At 46.0% G+C, this 19,636-nt stretch overlaps 3 protein-coding genes across 5 annotated transcripts; 1 reads left to right on the top strand and 2 right to left on the bottom strand.

The window, feature by feature from the left end:
• Window positions 1-542: 542 nt before the first annotated feature.
• On the bottom strand, window positions 543-7,028 carry cir1 (corepressor interacting with RBPJ, CIR1). 2 transcript variants are annotated; one of them, XM_056580467.1, is made up of 11 exons: window positions 6,712-7,028; window positions 6,281-6,375; window positions 6,000-6,073; window positions 5,874-5,887; window positions 5,440-5,492; window positions 5,302-5,350; window positions 4,845-4,965; window positions 4,022-4,128; window positions 3,482-3,567; window positions 2,239-3,155; window positions 543-2,205 (listed from the first exon to the last, which is right to left on the bottom strand). In XM_056580467.1, the coding sequence occupies exons 1-11, from the start codon at window positions 6,781-6,783 to the stop codon at window positions 2,081-2,083; spliced, it is 1,713 nt and encodes a 570-aa protein (XP_056436442.1). In that variant the 5' UTR covers window positions 6,784-7,028; the 3' UTR covers window positions 543-2,080. The 2 variants fall into 2 exon arrangements, with proteins under 2 accessions (XP_056436442.1, XP_056436441.1); XM_056580466.1 differs by having other exon boundaries at window positions 543-3,155.
• A 52-nt stretch (window positions 7,029-7,080) lies between these two features.
• scrn3 (secernin 3) lies at window positions 7,081-11,259 on the top strand. The gene is made up of 8 exons (XM_056579588.1): window positions 7,081-7,206; window positions 7,399-7,571; window positions 7,673-7,854; window positions 8,396-8,595; window positions 9,190-9,402; window positions 9,670-9,832; window positions 10,259-10,439; window positions 10,547-11,259. The coding sequence occupies exons 2-8, from the start codon at window positions 7,416-7,418 to the stop codon at window positions 10,640-10,642; spliced, it is 1,191 nt and encodes a 396-aa protein (XP_056435563.1). The 5' UTR covers window positions 7,081-7,206; window positions 7,399-7,415; the 3' UTR covers window positions 10,643-11,259.
• On the bottom strand, window positions 8,872-19,502 carry gpr155a (G protein-coupled receptor 155a). 2 transcript variants are annotated; one of them, XM_056579585.1, is made up of 16 exons: window positions 19,393-19,502; window positions 18,267-18,755; window positions 17,559-17,958; window positions 16,984-17,152; window positions 16,493-16,648; window positions 15,730-15,813; window positions 15,232-15,352; window positions 15,061-15,145; window positions 14,226-14,316; window positions 13,572-13,785; window positions 13,120-13,209; window positions 12,685-12,824; window positions 12,339-12,434; window positions 12,191-12,255; window positions 11,959-12,096; window positions 8,872-11,701 (listed from the first exon to the last, which is right to left on the bottom strand). In XM_056579585.1, exons 2-16 carry the CDS (start codon window positions 18,691-18,693, stop codon window positions 11,470-11,472), a joined length of 2,508 nt encoding a protein of 835 aa, XP_056435560.1. In that variant the 5' UTR covers window positions 18,694-18,755; window positions 19,393-19,502; the 3' UTR covers window positions 8,872-11,469. The 2 variants fall into 2 exon arrangements, with proteins under 2 accessions (XP_056435560.1, XP_056435561.1); XM_056579586.1 differs by having other exon boundaries at window positions 8,873-11,693.
• Between the last annotated feature and the right edge of the window lie 134 nt (window positions 19,503-19,636).

Genomic DNA, 19,636 nt, shown 5'->3' with positions numbered 1-19,636 from the left:
ACGGAATAAATCAATGTTCAATTCCCCGGAAAAGAGATTTCACGCCTAAATGAAACTCTTGTTAAACGGTATTAATTATGACTCGGAGCAGACAACAGCCCCATGTGTCTTGTATTCGCGATTAGGGATTCGTGTCTTATCAAATATCTAATTAATCTCCGAGACATCTTTTGTTCAGCCTCACTTTATCCGGGCCCTTCCGTGGGGGGTTGGCGACAAAGGGCCCCTGAATATTTATTCTAATTGTCCAAATTAACTGCCGCCATTTGCATACCGAGCGGTGGATGGTTCACTGAGGATAAAAACACGGCTCTATCTGTATCTGAGAGGGGTGAAAAAACAGGAGATTTTCCCGGGGAAACAGGTCTCCAACCTTCTGAAAGGAGAGAGGCCAGAAGCCACATGCTTAATGCCGCGTCTTGAGCGCCTCTGCGGGCGGAGCGGTCAGACCGCCCCGCGCGCTGAGGCGCCCCAGACGCGGCATTAAGCAAATGGCTTCTGGCCTCTCCTCCGCGTGCTGCTATTTGAATATCTGTGGCCCCCCGTTGTTGAAAGGGGTTCGAGGATGCTCCCCGGGCTCTTTGTACGGAGGCAGTGCAGCGTCCGATTCCCAAAGAAAAAGCCCGGGAATAATTACATCGCGGGGCCTGGGAACACAGAGGAGCAGCGTCTCGTGCGGGCCAGACGCGCTGAAAAGGAGGTGAAATTGACCAGAAGGTGATAGAAGGGAATTATTGTCGTTTCCTTTTGTCCAACGAGCGTCCCTGCAGCCAGAGTGAAAACTTAAAGGAATTATAATAATGGCAATTGAAAATGTAGGGATAAAATAAAAAATAAAACGCTTTGCCGAAAGCGAAAAAATATATAGGGCTCTAAGTTGAATGGTGGCTTATTATTTAAAGCATCAGAATAATTATATAGGGCTGCAAGTTGAATGGTGGCTTATTATTTACAGCAGAATAAATATATAGGGATATATGTTGAATAGTGGCTTATTATTTAAAGCATCAGAATAAATGTATAGGCCTATTTGTTGAATAGTTGGTTTTAATTTACAGCATCAGAATGAATATAAGCCTATATGTTGAATGCGGCCTATTAATTACAACAGACTAAATATAGAGGCCCTTCAATTTTTGCAAAGATTTTCTATATAGTTCTGATGTTTTATTGCATTTAATTTGTGATTTAAATAAAAATAAAATAAATAGGAATTCCGTTTTAATATTAACCAATCAATGTTCAATCTGATTAATATAAAGAATTACTTTAAGTTTGTTGGGATGTAGCGAAAAATATTCCTTAATTTCTATAGGATGTTCACATGTGATCTTGACTGGTAGTAGCCTACACTGTTCCCAGACCAAATCACGCAGATACACCATAATCTCTTTATTATTAGACGCAACGTCTACAAAACGTGACTGCTCCATTTTGTTAACACTCGTCGAACAACAGCGACAATGAGTCTATGGTTTTATTTGCAGGTCTATGTCTAGCTCAAGCTGTGATGACAACTTCTAATAACATGCACTTGACCGAAACCGAGAAGAACGGAGCCATTTAGATCAGGCCTATCCTACCAAAATGTCAATATTTTCCAATGCAATATTCCGATACAAACCATTCAAATCAAAACTTCCAGATAATTTATTTTGGATTATCGAACGCCAAAATACATAATTTAAACATCATTCAGCAACCACATGTCCATATGGCGCTCATGCAGAATAAAAATACAGCTTTGTTCAGAATTTATGAACATACGAGATTTGAAACGGATTCCCTGCTAAAAAAAAAGCCGAATTGACCAAGGCATCAAAAAAACGCTGCGATTTAGTTTCGCTATTTAGTAATCAATTAGCAGACGTCTGTCGGTTGCAGCCCAGTCCGCCGTAATCATTTTCTGTCCTTTGCTGCCCTCTACTGACAGTAAATATACCGCCTTATATATTTCCGCGAAAGTGAAACGACAGTGGTAGCGTTTACTGTTGACCAAAGGTAGCCGATAAAATGCCCTTTCAAATAAAACGACGACATTTGAAAAGTTTTTGTACTTTTAGAAAATACCGAAAACGAATCATTTTCTATGGGAGCCCTTGTCTTTTCCCTCTCTGTTCCTGCTTGGGCTCCTACTCCTCCTTCTCTCCTCTCGTTCTCTTCTCCCTTCCCAGCTCCTCCCATCTCCATCACCTCGGTCTCGACCTCCGTCATGACCTCCATCCCCTCTGTCTCGACCTCCATCCCCTCTGTCTCGACCTCCATCACCTCTGTCTCTACCGTGACCCCCATCTCTTCCTCCGTCACCTCCTTCTCTACCTCGGTCCCCTCGGTCTCTGTCTCTACGGTGAGCCTCGACATCACCTCCATCACCTCTGTCTCTACCGTGAGCCCCTTCTCTACCTGTGTCACCTCTGTCTCTACCTCTGTCGCCTCTGTCTCTACCGTGAGCCCCTTCTCTACCTGTGTCACCTCTGTCTCTACCTCTGTCGCCTCTGTCTCTACCGTGAGCCCCATCTTTACCCGTGTCACCTCTGTCTCTACCTCTGTCGCCTCTGTCTCTACCGTGAGCCCCATCTTTACCTCCGTCGACTCCGTCGTTACCTCCATCCTCTCTGCCTCGGTCCGGTCCTCTCCTGAGGTCCTGCTCTATCCTGGAGCTGGCCCCCTCTCTCTGCCCTTCTCTGCTGGCCTGCCTCTCCCTCGTCTGACTGCCCTCCTGCTTGAGATTGACCTCCGCCCTGGGGGGTCCACTACGAGGGTCCCCGACTTCCTGTCCTCCCTCCTTTCTCCCCTCCTCTGGCCTCCTGCAGGAGGAGCCTCTGTTGCTCTCAGTCGTCGGGTGCTTCTCTCCCTGGGCCAGCGCCTCCGTGGAGGACTCCCGGGCCCTGGTCTTCCTCCCCTTCTTGCTCTTCTTCTTCCTCTTGTCCGTCTTGCCGTGGCCACTGCTGGAGTCAGAGTCACTGGAGTCAGTGGAGGAGTCCCCGGAGCTGTCGCTGGAGTCACTGGAGCTGTCGCTGCTGCCGCTCCCCGGACTCTTCTTGTGCTTCCGTTTGCCCTTCTTCTCCTTCTTCTTCTCCTTCTTCTCCTTCTTCTTCTGCTTCCTGCTCTTGCTTTTCTTGGCCTTCTTCTTCTTCTCCAGCCGATCAAGCTTCCTGTTGAATGAAGACACGCATCCTGTTTAGTTCTCCAGCCGGTGGTTTAGGGGAGGACCCGGCAACAAGCAGCGGTTTAACATCATAGTTAGGAACTAAACATGATTTCTTAACATTAAAACTATCATAATCATAATTATATTCTCAATACAATACACTAACTATGTTCACTATACAAAAAGGAAAATAAAGCCAACAAGTATCAACACATTTTATATATGACGCGGTGATAATAAAGAACACACAAGATATTAAAAGCATGGATGTAGGCTGAACAGAACGACAGCCAGAGAGCCGTCACAAAGGATGGCTCAGAGCAGGCCTACCGTAGGAGCTTCTGCTTCTGCTTGGTGGAGAGAGACTTGAGGAATTCTACCTCCGGGTCCTCCTCCTCCTCACTCGCTACGTATTCCTAGGAAAAAACATCAGTCCAAAAATAAACAGCACTGAAACCCAGAACACGAATATACACCATTATAGACACTGCCATTAATATCTACCAGCAATGCTACAGCCCCCGAGGTAGGTGTGTGTGTGTGCGTTGTATATAAACTACAAGACCCATCAAAAGGTGTATATATTAATGGCGAATCCCACATTTGGCCACACGTTGCTCAGAAGGGAACAGTTCATTGCTTTAATCTCAAAACAAACTGGTCTGCAGCAGCAATCATGGCGTAGATGAGGGACCTTCCAAGGACATTGGCTTTCAGGTTGGAGGGGAATGTATATAAGTGGGTTACTTTATGGGCCCGTGTGTGTGTGTGTGTGTGTGTGTGTGTGTGTGTGTGTGTGTGTGTGTGTGTGTGTGTGTGTGTGTGTGTGTGTGTGTGTGTGTTGAGGAGAGGGTAAGCGGCTGCGATTACCTGCGATGGATCACAAAACGTTGCGTTTCTATCAAGGACACATTTCTTCAGGGCAAACCCACTGTTTCGCATCTCTGCCATTAACTCGGAGGGGTGCATCGACGGACCTGTTAGCACAAATCACAGTCTCAGAGTCCCATTGATGTCAGCCCGTGCCAACCACTACCTCCACAGTAGGCATTTCAGGGGCGGCTTTGTTAACAGGACGGGGCCTCAAATCAACTCACTTCACTTCCGGCTGAGCAAATCATACAATATCATTCTCTGCCAAAGCAGCCGTTAGGGGATTCAGAATACACAATAATTGCGTTTCTTTCCTTCGGCACAAATGGGGCGGGGGAGGTGGGGGGAGGCGCCATTATGGTACTTCACCGGCGACACCTAGCTCTGGACGCTAGCGGGGTAAACACATTACGGTCGAACTCTCTGATTTCAGGAGTCAAATCAGAGCTCCGACTGGAGGTGCGGTGGAAGGGAGGGGCTCCGTGACTGACTGACACCCACCGTCTCTGGCAGACAAGTGGAGTCCTGCACATAAATACCACCACTTTGTTCACATGTGTATTGCAAAGCCGACACAACACAAGCAATGAGGGCGATTGTTTGGCGTCACAATACACACACACACAAAACAGATAATGCAGTAAACACATTAATAAAAAAAACAGAATTCCCTAATTGTAAGACATTAATTTCAAAAGTACGTCATAAATATAATAAAGTATATATACTTAAAAAAAGATGTGTCAGAATCAGATCGCCAGGCTTGGATTGTGCTTGTAGGACACATGCGTTTGTGCCATTAATATCAACATCAGACTACCTGCTGCTTCTTCAGTGGGGGCAGCGCTGGCGTTGATCCCTGACAGCCCGAACAGAGGACACTCTCTGTCCGTGTTCACGTGGCCCCATTTGTGGCATTTGATGCACCTCACATTTCGCACCTAAAGGGAAATCATTGAGCATTGATGCATCCATTCAGGCTACAGTGTATTGATTTTACGGTCTGGCTGCTGAGATTAAACACATTAGAAAACCCAACATCTGCTTCTAAATACACACAATGATAAATAAAGCTAATTAATGTATTCTAAAGTTTGATGTGTTCTCATTATTATAATTTATATATTTAATAATAATTAGTCGTTATAATAATAAATGACTTATTTTAAACTTTGAACTGCAGGAAACCTGAAATATGATAAGACATCAATAAATAAAATCTAATCGATTATTAAATGATATGTCATTTTTTAGAGCAGGGGTGAAGTTTCACTCACTTGGATTCCAAATGGCTGATCTCTTATAGTCATGTCATCTTTCGCATATCTATAAGACAAAGACAATACATTTCATTAACATGAATATTCATGTGGACATTTCCTAAATGTGATCATGAGGTCCATGCGTGCATTTACTTCTCTCTTGGTGCGCCCTTCTGCCACTCAAACTTGTACTCTGACTCCCCCTCCTGGCAAAGAGACGTATGACAGGCAACACGGTCAGACGGTACATCGGTGATGAGCGGCAGAGGTTCCGGAGCCAGCCTGCTCATTCCACAGACTCTATGCTGGCTATGAAACACAGATTCTAACCCTAACGCCACCAAACTCTTATCCAACATTAACCATTTCTTATACCGATATAAACATAACGCATTTCAAACAAAAAATGGATTGAACTGCGCAAAAGATCACTTTTCTTTAACAACTTTAAATCCATGCCTCCAAATGTAAGGATGGTGTCATGCGGCAGGTAAGTCTGGGTTTAAGACTAACAAGCAGTTCCATCACTGCTTACATAACAAGACTGGCCTACACTTTAATTATAATGGAAGTGTAAATCATCTTACCTCCTTGGTTTCCTCTTCATTATTGATCAAAATAGAAAAAATGTAACAATTAGAAGTCATATCTTATACTATAAAGTATTAGTCCATGTGTACACAAATCATCAACATAAATACAATGGGATTTACCTTTGGAAGCTCCGGGTGGAGCCTCATACATGAAGTTCAGACCATTCTTAACGCGATCATCTCCCATTAACACTCTAGAAGAGAACAAATATGAAGCACATTAAAACAATATGTCACGCAAGACATGGAGTCATTATAAAGGGTGACTTCTAAGAAAACCCATTAGTACGGAGCACTTGTAATACAAATATAAAGCCCACCAAGTATGTCCAAGTATGCTTAAAGTGTACAGGTTATACATATTATGTTTCAGTAGAGGAACTGTGCAATGTTGGCCTCACCGATTGTTGTAGATCTCCTGTTCCTTCGTGTAAGCAGAGAGGAGATCCTCTTGCTTCTTTTTTTCGTAGGTTATTTTCTGTTCTGCGATCCATACCTACCACAACGACATAAAGTACATGATTGATTCATGTTCTAGAACTCTACCTCCTTTAAAATGTACATTCAAATGCACCCTCACCTCAGCAAACACACACACACACACACACACACACACACACACACACACACACACACACACACACACACACACACACACAAAGTAAGAGGTGCATTCTTCACATTCAACAATAGTTTTCATGTTTACTTAATTATGCCAACAAAAATGTAGCATGTTGCAGATAAAACAATATAAACAACTTCCGGTTGCTAGCCTGATACCCTGCTAGCTGCCTGGTAGCTAGCCTACCAGCTCTTCTGTACAAACACTTACCTTTTTGATATTAGATTTTGAAGCAGGATGAAAATCTTTCTTGCACATGAAGTTCGCAAAGGACTTTCCCATGATTAAGCAGTCACCGACCCAGTTATGTGAGAAGTTGTAAACACACGGAGTGTTCGTTTAATTATTTACTTTACAAGGGAATCCGAAGTAGTCACATACTAAACCTCAGCAAATAAACAACGTGAGTTACGACTCAATATAACCCACAAAGTCGAACACAACCACGACCAGTTAACGTTATAAAATATACGTGTTTTTTGGCTATGGTTTAGAGCAGGTTCAGATATGAAACTGACGGAGGACGACTGCTTCCGGGTCAGAAGGCTAAAGTAGATGTTTTCTTTCCGGGGTCAACAGCGCTGCAGCTCAAATGAAACTGATGTCAGTGACCTGAAATGAAAGTATGAGGTAGTGGACGATCCCTGTGGACAGTAAGCCGACGCTGTCACGACTACTTACAAAGTCTTCACATTGCTGATACAGGTAACAGCGGCTTTCATTTACATTTTACATATAGGATGAGACGAATAGGTTATACTAATTTAATAATCAAATCAAATAACACTAAATTGGTCTACCTTAAACTGAAGTAACCTTGTTTTCAAGCAAACACCTTAATTTGACACATTGCATTAATAATAAAATAATGTGTGTGTGTTGTGCTTTTCTTCCTAGGATTGTATCCATCCACAATGTTTCCAACTTCGTGTGACACCTTCGTGGCTCTGCCTCCGTCCACTGAGGGACAGCGAGTTGTGTTCGGGAAGAACGCGGACAGGCCCTCTGATGAGGTTCAGGAGGTCGTCTACTTCCGTGCCAATGACTATGACCCAGGGACGAAAGTGGAGGTAAATAAACTATTTCACGATATGTTGAATTTGTGTTCAATCGTTATGCCTTTTCCCCTTATAATTGATGATTCGATTGTCCCCTTCTCTCTGTTAAAAAGTGTACCTATATAGAGGTGGAGCAAGCCGCCCACACTCACGCGGTGGTTTTGAGCAGACCTGCCTGGCTGTGGGGTGCAGAGATGGGAGCCAATGAGCACCAGGTGTGCATCGGGAATGAGGCGGTGTGGGGGAGAGAGGGTTGTGACGGGGAAGAGGCTCTGCTGGGCATGGATCTGGTCAGGTGAGCAGCCTGATTGTAATGCCAGTGTTAATGTGATACAGTTGTCCACTCATCATCGCTTTTGGCGGGGATATCCTGTGTGGGTGGTCTTCGGTGTACTTTTAAAGAAAAATATAACGTTACATGAGTCGCTTTGTGATTATTGAAATCATGTGCAGATACATGCTATACTGGGTGAATAAAGGATTTATTTAAGTCAAACAAAACCCTAACTATGTAGTTAATCAAGTAGGTAGATACTTTATTCATCCCCTTCGGGAAATTCAGCTATCCAGTTGCAACAGACAGTGTAGTTGACAAACAACAAAATGGACAAACGGTAAAGTAGACAAAATAAGTCTATAAAAGTCAATAGAAAATTAGCATCATTGCACATAATAAAAAAAAAAAGAGCCAGAGATAGATATAAATAAATAAACATAATGCCTTGCACATTGTTCAGTGTGTGTGGGTTGGGGTGGGATCATCATGCTGACTTAACTACGCCGTTCATGAGAACGCTTTGGCTGAAGCATATCAATACCGCGGCCTTGTTAAACAGACTTGGGCTGGAGAGAGCCGACACGGCTGAGAAGGCTCTGCACGTGATCACTGACCTGCTGGAGATGCACGGAACGGGCGGCTCCTGCATGGAGGACAACTGTAACTTCACGTACCACAACAGCTTCCTCATCGCAGACCGGACAGAGGCCTGGGTGCTGGAGACGTCCGGGCAGCGCTGGGCGGCGGAGAGAGTGACAGGTAGTCAGACGTCGTAGTGGTGAATGGACCTCCCTCCATTGTGAAGGACGTTCCTGTTCTTGAAGCATTACGATTTCACTGTCATCGACGTCCACTGGTCGTCCCTCTTGGCACCGGACAAAGCCTGTTTCTGTCAGCCTCAGGAGCTTGAGTTTGTGTGTGAACCAGTGTTTCATTGGTCAACTACAGTATGTACACACTTTCGTTTTATTGTTCAAATATGGCAAAGCTAGCTATGGTCCATAACCGGAGCTGTCGCCAGAGGCAGGAGTGCAGTGTTTGCTAGCTTTCTAATTCTGATCCTTCCAGATTTATGCAAACTGCCACGCTTAACATGCCTCCACAATGTTTATTGATTTGCACATGTTTTCTCAGGCACATTAACACATCACCACCGTAACAAACACACTCACACAAATAAATATTGCAAAACTGACATCGCCACAGAATTGAATGTTCTGAGTACATGCGACCGGGGGGAGCTGGGGTCAAACTATTCCTGAGATGCTTGTGTCAAATGCTACATAATGAAAGCCTGCTCTGCATTAATTCACCCATTGAGTTAATACCGAGTATCTTGTTTCTCATCTCCAGAGGGTTTCCGCAACATCTCCAACGAGTACAGCATCACCACCAGGATAGACAAGGAGCATCCCAAGCTCAGGGAGTACGCCAAGAGCCAGGGCTGGTGGGATGGGGTCTCAGAGTTCAACTTCGCCCAAGCCTACTCGTACATGAACACGGCCCGGATAGAGGCGTCGGACAGCCGCTACTGTGAAGGGAAGAAGATGATGGAGAAAAGCAACGGTGAGTTCATGTACACCACATGCCATTCGAAAAAATAAATGTTGTATACAAACGCCCCCTAATGTGGCTCAAGCCACTAATCTTAGTCTTAACCATGTAGACCAACACGGCCTTGGGGAAACCCAGGCTGAAGCCCCTTCCCTGTCTCTCTTCCCCCTCCTGTCAGTAAAGAAGACCTTATTATCGAATGTGTCTCAGAGTGTTTATATAGATACAGCTGCTGAACGACATGGGGATAATTATAGATTCTGTTTTCTGAACCTGCAGGTCACATCACAGCTCAGACGCTGATGGAGATCCTCCGGGACAAGGAGAGCGGAATCAACATGGAGGGGGCCTTCCTGAGCGCGGGGAGCATGGTGTCTGTGATCCCCGGGGTCCCCGGCCGGAGTGGGGTGCACTACTTCACCGCCACCCCTGACCCCGAAAGGTACAGCGATCCACGCAGCTCCGTAGTGAGGTGGCAGTGTGAGGTATTAGAAAGGATTAAAGACTTAATTCATCACATGCTCATGATCCACGTGCAAGTGCGCGAGTTCCATTCTGGTGCGACAGGCTCCACAGGCTTTGAGTAACATCTATGGGTCAAAGCAAACAGTGTGGGCCAAAAAACACGAATAAATACATTGTAATCACACAAATTCCTTTCATCTCCGTGTTGTGCATCTTTTCACTACGAACCAAGGACAATTGGTTCTTTGAAAATCCTTACTGTACCGACAGCGATATATTTTTTCTTTCTTCTGACAAACGTACTTATTGTAAGTCGCTTTGTATAAAAGCGTCTGATAAATGCCCTGAATGTAAATGTAAATGTAACCCCCCCCTTCCTCTCTCTCTTATCTGCTTCGGACAGGTCTGTGTTCAAGCCGTTCATATTTGTGCCCGATATCAGACAGCTGAAGCATACCTGCTCTCCTTGGTACGGCGCGGACGACCCCGTGAAGCAGAAACCGCGCTTCAAGAGCAAGCCCGACCGGAAACACCCGCTGTTCCTCAAGCACGAAGTCGCGTCCGCCATCATTGAAACAACCAAGGTTCGGGATTTTGTGGATTCACCCGAGGAGAGCATCAACAGATGAAGGTACTGGGTCCTCTGAATTCACCGGAGGCTGAAGCTTTTCTTCTGTTTGTGACTTTTTAGGAGAGAGGAAAGCAGATTTTGCAGAACATGAGGGATCTGGAGAAGAAGAAGCTGGCTGAGATGGAGGTGTTTCTTGTGAAAGGTGTTGACCGTTGACGACGGTCCCTCATTGGTGAATCTGTTTTCAAACACCGCCCAGGAAGAGATGGAGGCATATAGTAATTGATCTTGATCCAATGTTATTTTACAAAACAACCAGTTCATGAACATTATTTTATTAATATGCAAATGTACTACCTGCAGCCCGTTCTTCCAGTTTAAAGACGATATTAAAATGATCAAACACATGCACATTATTCAGTGAAATAATTTCCCTTAACTTGTTTTTAATTTAAAAAAAAAATCTTAATGTATTGAGATTAGCTAGCAATAGATTTAGCGGCTGAAGCAGCAAATATCATAGCCCGCTATGACAGTCCAATAAAAGGCACATACGACTTCCTGTGTGTGTCAGATTCCACTACAGACCGCAGAGTGCTACAATCATATTGTATAATCATTTTGTAGATGATGAAAACATGTTTGTTAATAAATACAAATAAAATACATGCTTCTTGATGCCCGTTAAAACAATTTCCACAGAATCAGTAGTACTCAAGAATGTCCATTATTCCTTTTTTTTAGTAAAAGCAAAAAAATAAATAAAAAAAGGACTTCCGATCCCTGAGTTAGTTACTACAAAAGCAGCAAATCTTTTCAGTCAGTTGGAAGTACTTGTACGTGCGTTGTGATACGGTTGGCCATCAAGCACGGGTTTTTAGAGGCCGAGAATGTTATTCTTCAGTTTCCATGCAGTTTCTATCGAAACCTACAATCTCAAGTTGTAGCATGTAGCGCGTGCGCACACCACGTTTCACCCTTTTGCAATCCTTTTCTTCCACACGGTCCCTAAGCGCACCCGTTCAAAACACAGCTAACCGCCGTCAGCGGCTACTGCTACCCCGTACTGGCTGAGTCTGTGAACTGGTAGTAGAAGTTGCTGTCCTGGAAGTCGTGCTCCTGGCGCAGGTGCTGCAGGACCCCGCCCTGCTGCAGTCGGGCCCCGTACAGCGTGGCCTCGCCCCGGTCCTGGGCCAGGCCCGTCTGCTGCAGCCAGGCCACCAGGTCGCTGCCCAGGAAGGTGTGAGTCGCCGTCCGCTCCCCGCACCTGCAAGACTTTTATTTTTTTTATTACGTAATTTAGGAACGTCGCGATCGCTCATTCGCGTGACCTAAACACAGTGTAAAACTGTCCACTGGGCGCAGTGTGGGGCTCCTACCGCTAGGGGGTGGTAGAAAAATCAAAAGAGAAAAATCGAAATCAAAACTTCCCATGTGCCTTCCTCTGCCTTGGGGCCCCCCCAAGCCTGTCCACCTTACACCCCCAGTCCATCGGCCCTGGCCGGGAGAGCAGTCTGGGCGAGCTCTCTTACCGTTTCTTCTTGACGATGTCCTGGGAACACTGGTCCTTGTGGTACTTCACGAACTGCAGGCAGGTCATCTGGACGTCCACGGGCAGCTCGCTCGGCACTCGCACTTCCCGCTTCCTCCTGTTCCACAGATCATGCCACCTGATGTCCCCCACATCAGAACAACATTCGTTACAATAAGTGCACCTTAAAAATAACGTCGTACTGAAACGGAGGCGAGGGGAGCTTAATGTACCTCTTCTTAAACGGCAGGATGATCAAGTGTTTGTCCAGCCCGAACAAACCGAAGGAGATGAAACCCTGCGGAGGGGAGGATACGAATCAGCGGTAACCACGGTAACACACTCACATAGGGACGTGGACGACCTGTGATCAGTTCCTACCTGTCCGTAGTTCACCACAGCGCAGAAGAACTGCAGCTCCAGGTACAGCCGACCGGGAACGTGGTTGAAGAGCAGCCACAGGCAGCTGGATAGGTTCTAGAAAACCGGTCGGAACCGGAAATAGAAACGCTGTGTTAAACAGCAACAACTGAAACAGTCAGTTGTAAATGTCAAAAAAATTAGCAATAGTTATATTATTAAGTTTTAGCTATCAAGATAACATTTTTAATTCCACATACACCGTTTTTAAAAAGCACTTGTTTCTCATAGTGCAGTGCTGAACTAGGTGGTTAGGTTCATTATAGCAGTGGTGGATGAGTGAAGGGGAGTGCTTATGTTTGCTCACAGCCAGCAGGCTGACAGTCAGAAGCAGGCTGAGCAGGGAGTGTCGGGCCACTTGTCGGTCTGTGACCAGGTTGAGCAGCTGCTGCTCCTCCTCTTCAACCAGCAGACAGTCCTGCACCTCGCAGCTGTTCCCACATTGACCTGCAGGGGGCGGTAGAACGCAACGCTGAAATGTTGGACTGGAACGCTTAAAAAATATCTTGAAGAATATAGCGTTATTTTTTAAGAACTGAAGTAAATGAATGATCTGGGATTTAAGAAAGAAATGTTATTCTGCTCTGGTGCAAGAAAAACAGATGTGGCTATCGTTAGTATACAATAGTCAAAGCTTTAAATGCGATTTACCAGCCATTGAAAAAAAGACATTTTCTGTCAATGTTTAATGGAGGTAAAATGGCCTTCATTAAACATTGGCCGTTGGCTAACAGTACGTCACCTGGGTTTGTTGTAGATGCGTCGTTTATGTTTGTGCTGATAATCATATCCGGCATGGGTTCGACCGGCGCACACTCGCACATGTGGCACTCTGATAACAAAGTGAGAGTCATGTGTTATAACAGTCTCGGTACACACTGGTGAACTCACACTGTACACAAGCATTTAATACTAGACTTATTGCACTTGGTGACTGGCTAGATTACGCTACACCAGTCATAATAATAAACAGACTTAACTGAAAAGCCACTCGACCTTTGAGCCTATAATACTTTTTCTTTGCGAGTCTTTGTGGTCATTTGATCCGAGACAAGGCCGAGACTTTGCAGAGAGGAAATGCCTGTGTGGACTAACACTTCCTCAACACATGTTGCCCGCAGGCTTCAACGGTTAAAGTTAACCCAACAATGACTCAGGAGGATTCGACTGATGAGGGACAACAACCACCAGCACCTGTTGTGTTGATGCTTATCGCCTCGACGACGGGCGCGCTGCTGCCCCCCTGTGGCGGCGGCGGAGGCGGCTCTCTCCCGGACGCCGTCTCCTCGGCGGCCCGGTCGGACCCCAGGACCCGGTAGTTGGGCTCCCAGCTGCCCCTGCTGAGCCCCACCAGAGCCCCCCCGACCAGCAGCAGACTGAGGGCCAGCACCACCGCGCTGCAGATGAGCTGGTGGACGAGGAAGAGATTAGAGAAATTAATTAGATTAGATAAGTGGAAATGTAACTGCGTTACTAAGTGTTGTGAGGCAACTGAGGATGTGTGCGTGTGTGTGTGTGTGTGTGTGTGTGTGTGTGTGTGTGTGTGTGTGCGTGTGCGTGTGAGAGAAAGGGACTTTTAAAATTTTCACAGAATATGCATTCATTTTTATCGTGAATCTCACTTTAGGTTTGAATATGCTCTCTCTTGAATATATTTGAACATGTTGAAGTCGTTCCTGTATTTGTATTGATATCATGACACCATCGTTCTGTGAGAAATTCCTCGGAATGCAAAAACTTAAACTGGAAACAAGGCCACATTCCGATTCTCTGTCGGAGCATTCAGAGAACATCTGTGTACCATTTTGTGGTTGTGGTGAAAACATGGGGGGGTGGGGGCGACCGCACCTGTGGCCTGCCGTAGAAAAACGCTGGGTCAATTGTGTAGTCGCCCTCTTCCCCAGAAATCAGCAACACTGCAGTCACTAGGGCAGGAACCCTGTTTCAGGAAACAGAAGACAACTCAGAACACGAGTGTCTGGAACTGAGACCAGTGCTCTGCTACGCATTACAAATATTGACTTAATGAATGGTCTTAGATCTCTGTACACCTTCACAGAGGTGTAAGACGATAGACAATAGGTGTGAACCAAACGACTACCGCATCAACACGTCAGTTTCAGCCTATACAGTTATGATTGAAAGGCTGAAATAAAAGTGAATGTATGCTGTTGGACGGAAATGCATGTCATAAAAAGTGTGCACTCTCCACAACATGAGGGCAAAGTGCTGTCGGTAAAATTTAACAGCCATTATTTGAGTGTATGTTGTTATCATTTGCATAGCCATCCATAAGCTCTTAGTGAGTGCAATGGGCTGTGAAAATATCAGTTTTTAAGTTGACTGTGCCTGCCCCTCTACTCGTTTCTGATCAATAAGGGCATCTCTTCCCTCATTGGTTTGCACAATATATCTTGCATGTCAATCCCAGATGTGTGTATGGAACCACTGCAAAAAGGCGGGGAGATTTAGGGATTAACCTCCGTCTCATAACACAAGTAGTTTTACCTGTTATTGTTACACCTATTCAGGAAGAACCGGTTTTGCATGTACATTGGGAGTGTATGTGTTTGTACTTTGCATATGTGAGCATGTGCATGTGTGCCTGTGCTTGTGCCTGTATGTGTGTGCATGTGCACGTGCGTGCGTGAGTGTGCGTGTGCGTTGACCGACAGTGACCCACCCCCAGCCTATGATCACCAGGAGTCCCGGGTAAACCTTGAGCTCATCACTCCTCTTCATCAGCACCAAGCAGAGAACGATGAGCCCTACAAAAACACAACAGGATATCAACATAATGTCATCCTAGTCCATGACGCCCGGTGGGCGAGGTGTTTGTTCGAGGGGCGGCTACCTGGCCAGACGTAGGTGCTGTTGAGGGAGGTGAACAGCAGCATGAACGTGAAAACCTTCCCAGTGAAATTGTCCGAGCTCCCGGCAAAGTTCCACAGGATCATGCCAATACTGGTTAGGAGCTGTGGGTAGACACGGGTCAAACATAAACCCAAATTAATCATCAACATAACCAGGAAACTACACCTTGATGAACGGGGGAAGAAAATATATCTGTGGATGCTAGTTCTGAATTATAAGAAATACATAATAGGTTATTAAGAAGAGAGACTGATTATTAAGAAAGAGAAAGAAGAGAAAGAAAGAAAGAAGAGAAAGAAAGAAAGAAAGAAAGAAAGAAAGAAAGAAAGAAAGAAAGAAAGAAAGAAAGAAAGAAAGAAAGAAAAAGAACGGTTATAGCATAACTGTACAATTAACCTGGTATGCATTGTGGTTTGGTCATAACAGTAAATAAGGAATTTAATAAGAAGTTTTGAATGTGAAGGATTGCTTGACTCACCTGGGCCAACAGGAGGTTGACAGTTAACATGTGAGGCAGTCGCTTGTACTTCTTACTGAGAAACATGACGGCTATGGTCCAAACCTTTCAAGCAGAGACAAAATACATAGTTACATACGATATAAACAAGCTCAAACAAAGATGTCTGTGTCAGTGGAGCCATTGTGAACGTGTAATGTAGTTACACGTTAACTATTAAACAGGTGTGCATGAAACCGTAAGAAAATAAAAATAAACACGAAACCACCTTTTTGCAAAAGTGTATGCCAAGCCATATGCTGCTGTACCCCTTTTACTTAGAAAAGCTTTGAATGGGGAAGTGTTACACATGTCTGAAAGCATTCAGACTTCTCCTTTCGCAGCTGAGAGCGGGATAAGAATCAAACATAGCCCAGTGGACTTTGAAACTTCTGTTCCATCAGTAGTTCACTTCTCCGGAAAGAAAGTATTATGTGGCCTTGAATCTAATAAACTAGGTGTTAGAAGCATTTCGGTTCCCACTTCCTTCAGTTTAATTGTTCAACCTGACGCAAAACAGATATTACCTGTTCAGTGTTGTCCTGTGATCCTATGATAAATGGCCTCAGTTGCAAAAACAATAAACTATAAATAAACACACTAAACCCAAGGAATGGCACACACACACACACACACACACACACACACACCCCACACACAGAGCCATGAGAGAAAGTTAGTACAGCTAGCAACAACGTGAGATCACGGCTAGCCGCAGACACATGGTTTAAGGGACATGACTCACCAGTGCCACTAAGCTGACGATGCTAATGTCGAAGCTAACGTTTCTCAGGGACTCCATCAGTAGCTTGGGGTCCATGCCGGGGATGGTGAGCAGCCAGGCCGACACGTACATGATGGGAGCCGAGAGGAAGGTGCTCAACACCATCCCGGAAGTCACCTGCACAACGCAGATGCAGACACAGACACAGACAGACACAGACGCATTTTTTATTTCAGGATCAATCAGGGCATTCCTTCCCTGACCGGTTTGAGGAACCCAAATGTAACGGGTGCGTGAAATGAAACCCTTCTCATTTGCGGAGAAACGTAGCGAGTGAAGCAGAGAGAGAGGGGATGTTTTTTTTGGGGGGGGGGGGGGGGGGGGGGGGGGGGGATCAATCAAATGTCCCTCTTCTGCTCTCTCTAAAATCTTAACCACAGCGGCTTTAAGCATAAGGCGGCGATCTCGTTGAATCGCCACAGAGGGGGAAGAAACACACGGAGGCCACGCACCACTTCCAGCTCCATGTTGTAGTGCGCGGCGTAGATGGCCACGCTGGGCGCGGAGGGGAAGACGCCGTAGATGAAGGCGTAGTTGGAGAGGCTGGAGCGGTTGGCGGCGCTGGTGTTGGTATTGTCCAGCAGGTCCACCATGTCTTTACAGATCAGCGGCATCACCAACCTGACAAGAGGGAGCGCGACACAGGGTGGGGGGGGGGGGGGGGGTCACCATGACAGCCGTACCGCACGGAGAGCTAGCAGAAACCGCACACATGTTAGTCTGTTAAAAGCTCAGACAAAGCCGTTTTTTATTGCAGGCTTTGATTGGACCAGAATGTCTGCTTGGGTGACTAAATGTGTGAGTCAACAACGTGGTATATCGTTAAAAAGGTATGTTGATTATAGAGAACTGAGAGGGCTGGCCTTCTTCCTAACGCTTGGGTTATGTGTGTCACGTGTTATCAGTCTCCAAGGTGAAGGTCTGTTTTTTTTTTACAACACAACACACGACAGGCCGCGTTCTAGTTTGAGGCCATCCTACACAACAATCAAAGACTGCAGGACGAGCAGTTTGGACGCCCACTCACAGCTTGGCCGTCACCAACAGGATGAGCGCCACCACCGTGGACTTGGTGAGCTTGGTCAGCTGGCCCACCATCGACAGGCCCAGGTAGAAGAGGGCCGCGCCCCCGAACGAGTTGGCCAGGCCGTCCACGAAGTCCACCATGAAGGCCGGCACCCTCTGCTGCAGCAGGAAGTGGGCGATGATGCCGACGAAGACCATGAAGACCACGGGGTTCTTCAGCACCTGGAAGGCCACCTGGCCCACGATGGACAGCTTGCTCTGCTGCCGGTCGCCCTGGTTCTTCCACTTCTGCACCTCGCAGAAGGCGAAGCCGATGGGGTTGAGGAGCACCAGGGAGACGGGGGCCACCAGGTAGATGTACTGGAGGTACTCTGGGTGGGTGTCCCGGTACAGGGCGTTGACTGTGGAGCGGTCGGAGACGAGGGGAGAGGAGAGAACTTTGAGAACGGGGAACCCGATCCCGGTGCAGCCCAGAGCCGAACCACTTGGGACGGATCCGTTACTAACATAACCTTCGAAGCAGCGGCGTTTCTTTGTGTTTCCATATCAGCTCACTTATCCAAATAAGCGCCTAATGGAAGCCGAGAAGGCCGCACAGCGTGTTCCCAAGGCAGATGAACAGACACTGATAAGATGCATTGTTGTGGGAATAGACGAAGAATGGGACAGACACAGACAAGGCGATTTGGTGAAGGTGTACAGTACTTACCGATTGGATAGCCCAAGGCAAAATCATTACTCTGAGTGGCAAATATTGAGTAGAGGCCCGCCTTGGAGAACCGGCTGGCAGGACTGGCGACAAACAAGGTGAGCACGCAGACAATGCAGAACACGGACACTTTGGCGATGAGCACGCTCCACAGAAACGGCCAGATGACGTCCCCGAAGTCCAACTCCACCATGTTCTTAAACAGTAGGGCGGGCAGGGCGAACTTTGACACAAAATTCCCTAGTCCCTTGGCCTGTGTGGACGTGATGATGTTGGCCCTGCCGGCGATGTAACCACACAATATGATCCCGAAGCACTCGAGGAGGGCCGGGAACAGTTTGTTAATGGACATCATCGCGTGCGCTGCGTGGGGGTCCATGTCTTCCCCGCCGGAGGACGAGTTGCCGCTCATCTCAGTGGTTTCCATGACGATTGATCATCTGTCATACCTGGCCGCGAGGGGGCTTTTATTGTGGTAAAGAATGTCCGCTAGGAAACAAAAGATTTGTTGTTGTGACAGCCTCAATAGGCAGACACATACTGTTGTGTTGATTAATAGATGATAAGACAATTTGCTGGGAGTCAATTCGGCTCATTAGTGTACAACTCCATAACAATGTGGAAAATACAATTCAGGAATTATTTTCCCTTTTCAATTCATTTGAACACATTACTCATAACATCACTGGTCACATTAGTCATTACGTCACACATTTAATGCACGTTTCGTTTAAACAAAAGCGTAGCCTAGGAGCTTCAACCCCTGCAGAAACAACGCAAGGGCATTGTGTGTATTCCTAACGCACTGTGTGTATTTCAGAAGACAAACGCCAAGTAGAGCAGCGATCCAATGAATAAAGACAACGCATTAAACCATAAGACGGCTCTAAAGGTATAATCAAGAGCGCCTGTGATATATATTCTATAGATTATGTATTATGATCGGATGCGGTGTCATCGCTGTTATAACAGTCTCTGAACGCCTTGGGACTGTCGTCAATTAGTGTTCGTTCTCCTTTAACGAGCTGCTATGCAGAACTAGTTCTGTATTTGTGAGAATAACCCGTCACGTTTCGTTCACAACGTTACATTAAACTTAATGGGAAGCATTCAAATGTACACTTACAGTGTTTGAGTCGCCGGATCCATTTCTCAAATGTGCGTCGCCTCCAACTTTCGCAATCTCTGATTTGACAGACGCCGGAACCAGCCCGGGGGTGGAGCCTCGGCGCTGACTCTGCGCATGCGCTGTGCGTCACTTTGCGCAACATTATGATTTGCTTAGATTCAGTCAACGGTGTGTTCCGTTTAATAAAAAAAGAAACGTTGGACATAGAGTGTGTATCGATTTTTATTAATTGTTTATCTGT

The sequence above is a fragment of the Gadus chalcogrammus genome, chromosome 20 (genome assembly GCF_026213295.1).
Source record: "Gadus chalcogrammus isolate NIFS_2021 chromosome 20, NIFS_Gcha_1.0, whole genome shotgun sequence".
NCBI classification, from domain to species: domain Eukaryota; kingdom Metazoa; phylum Chordata; class Actinopteri; order Gadiformes; family Gadidae; genus Gadus; species Gadus chalcogrammus.
This window is presented reverse-complemented; position numbering and strand designations above follow the sequence as displayed.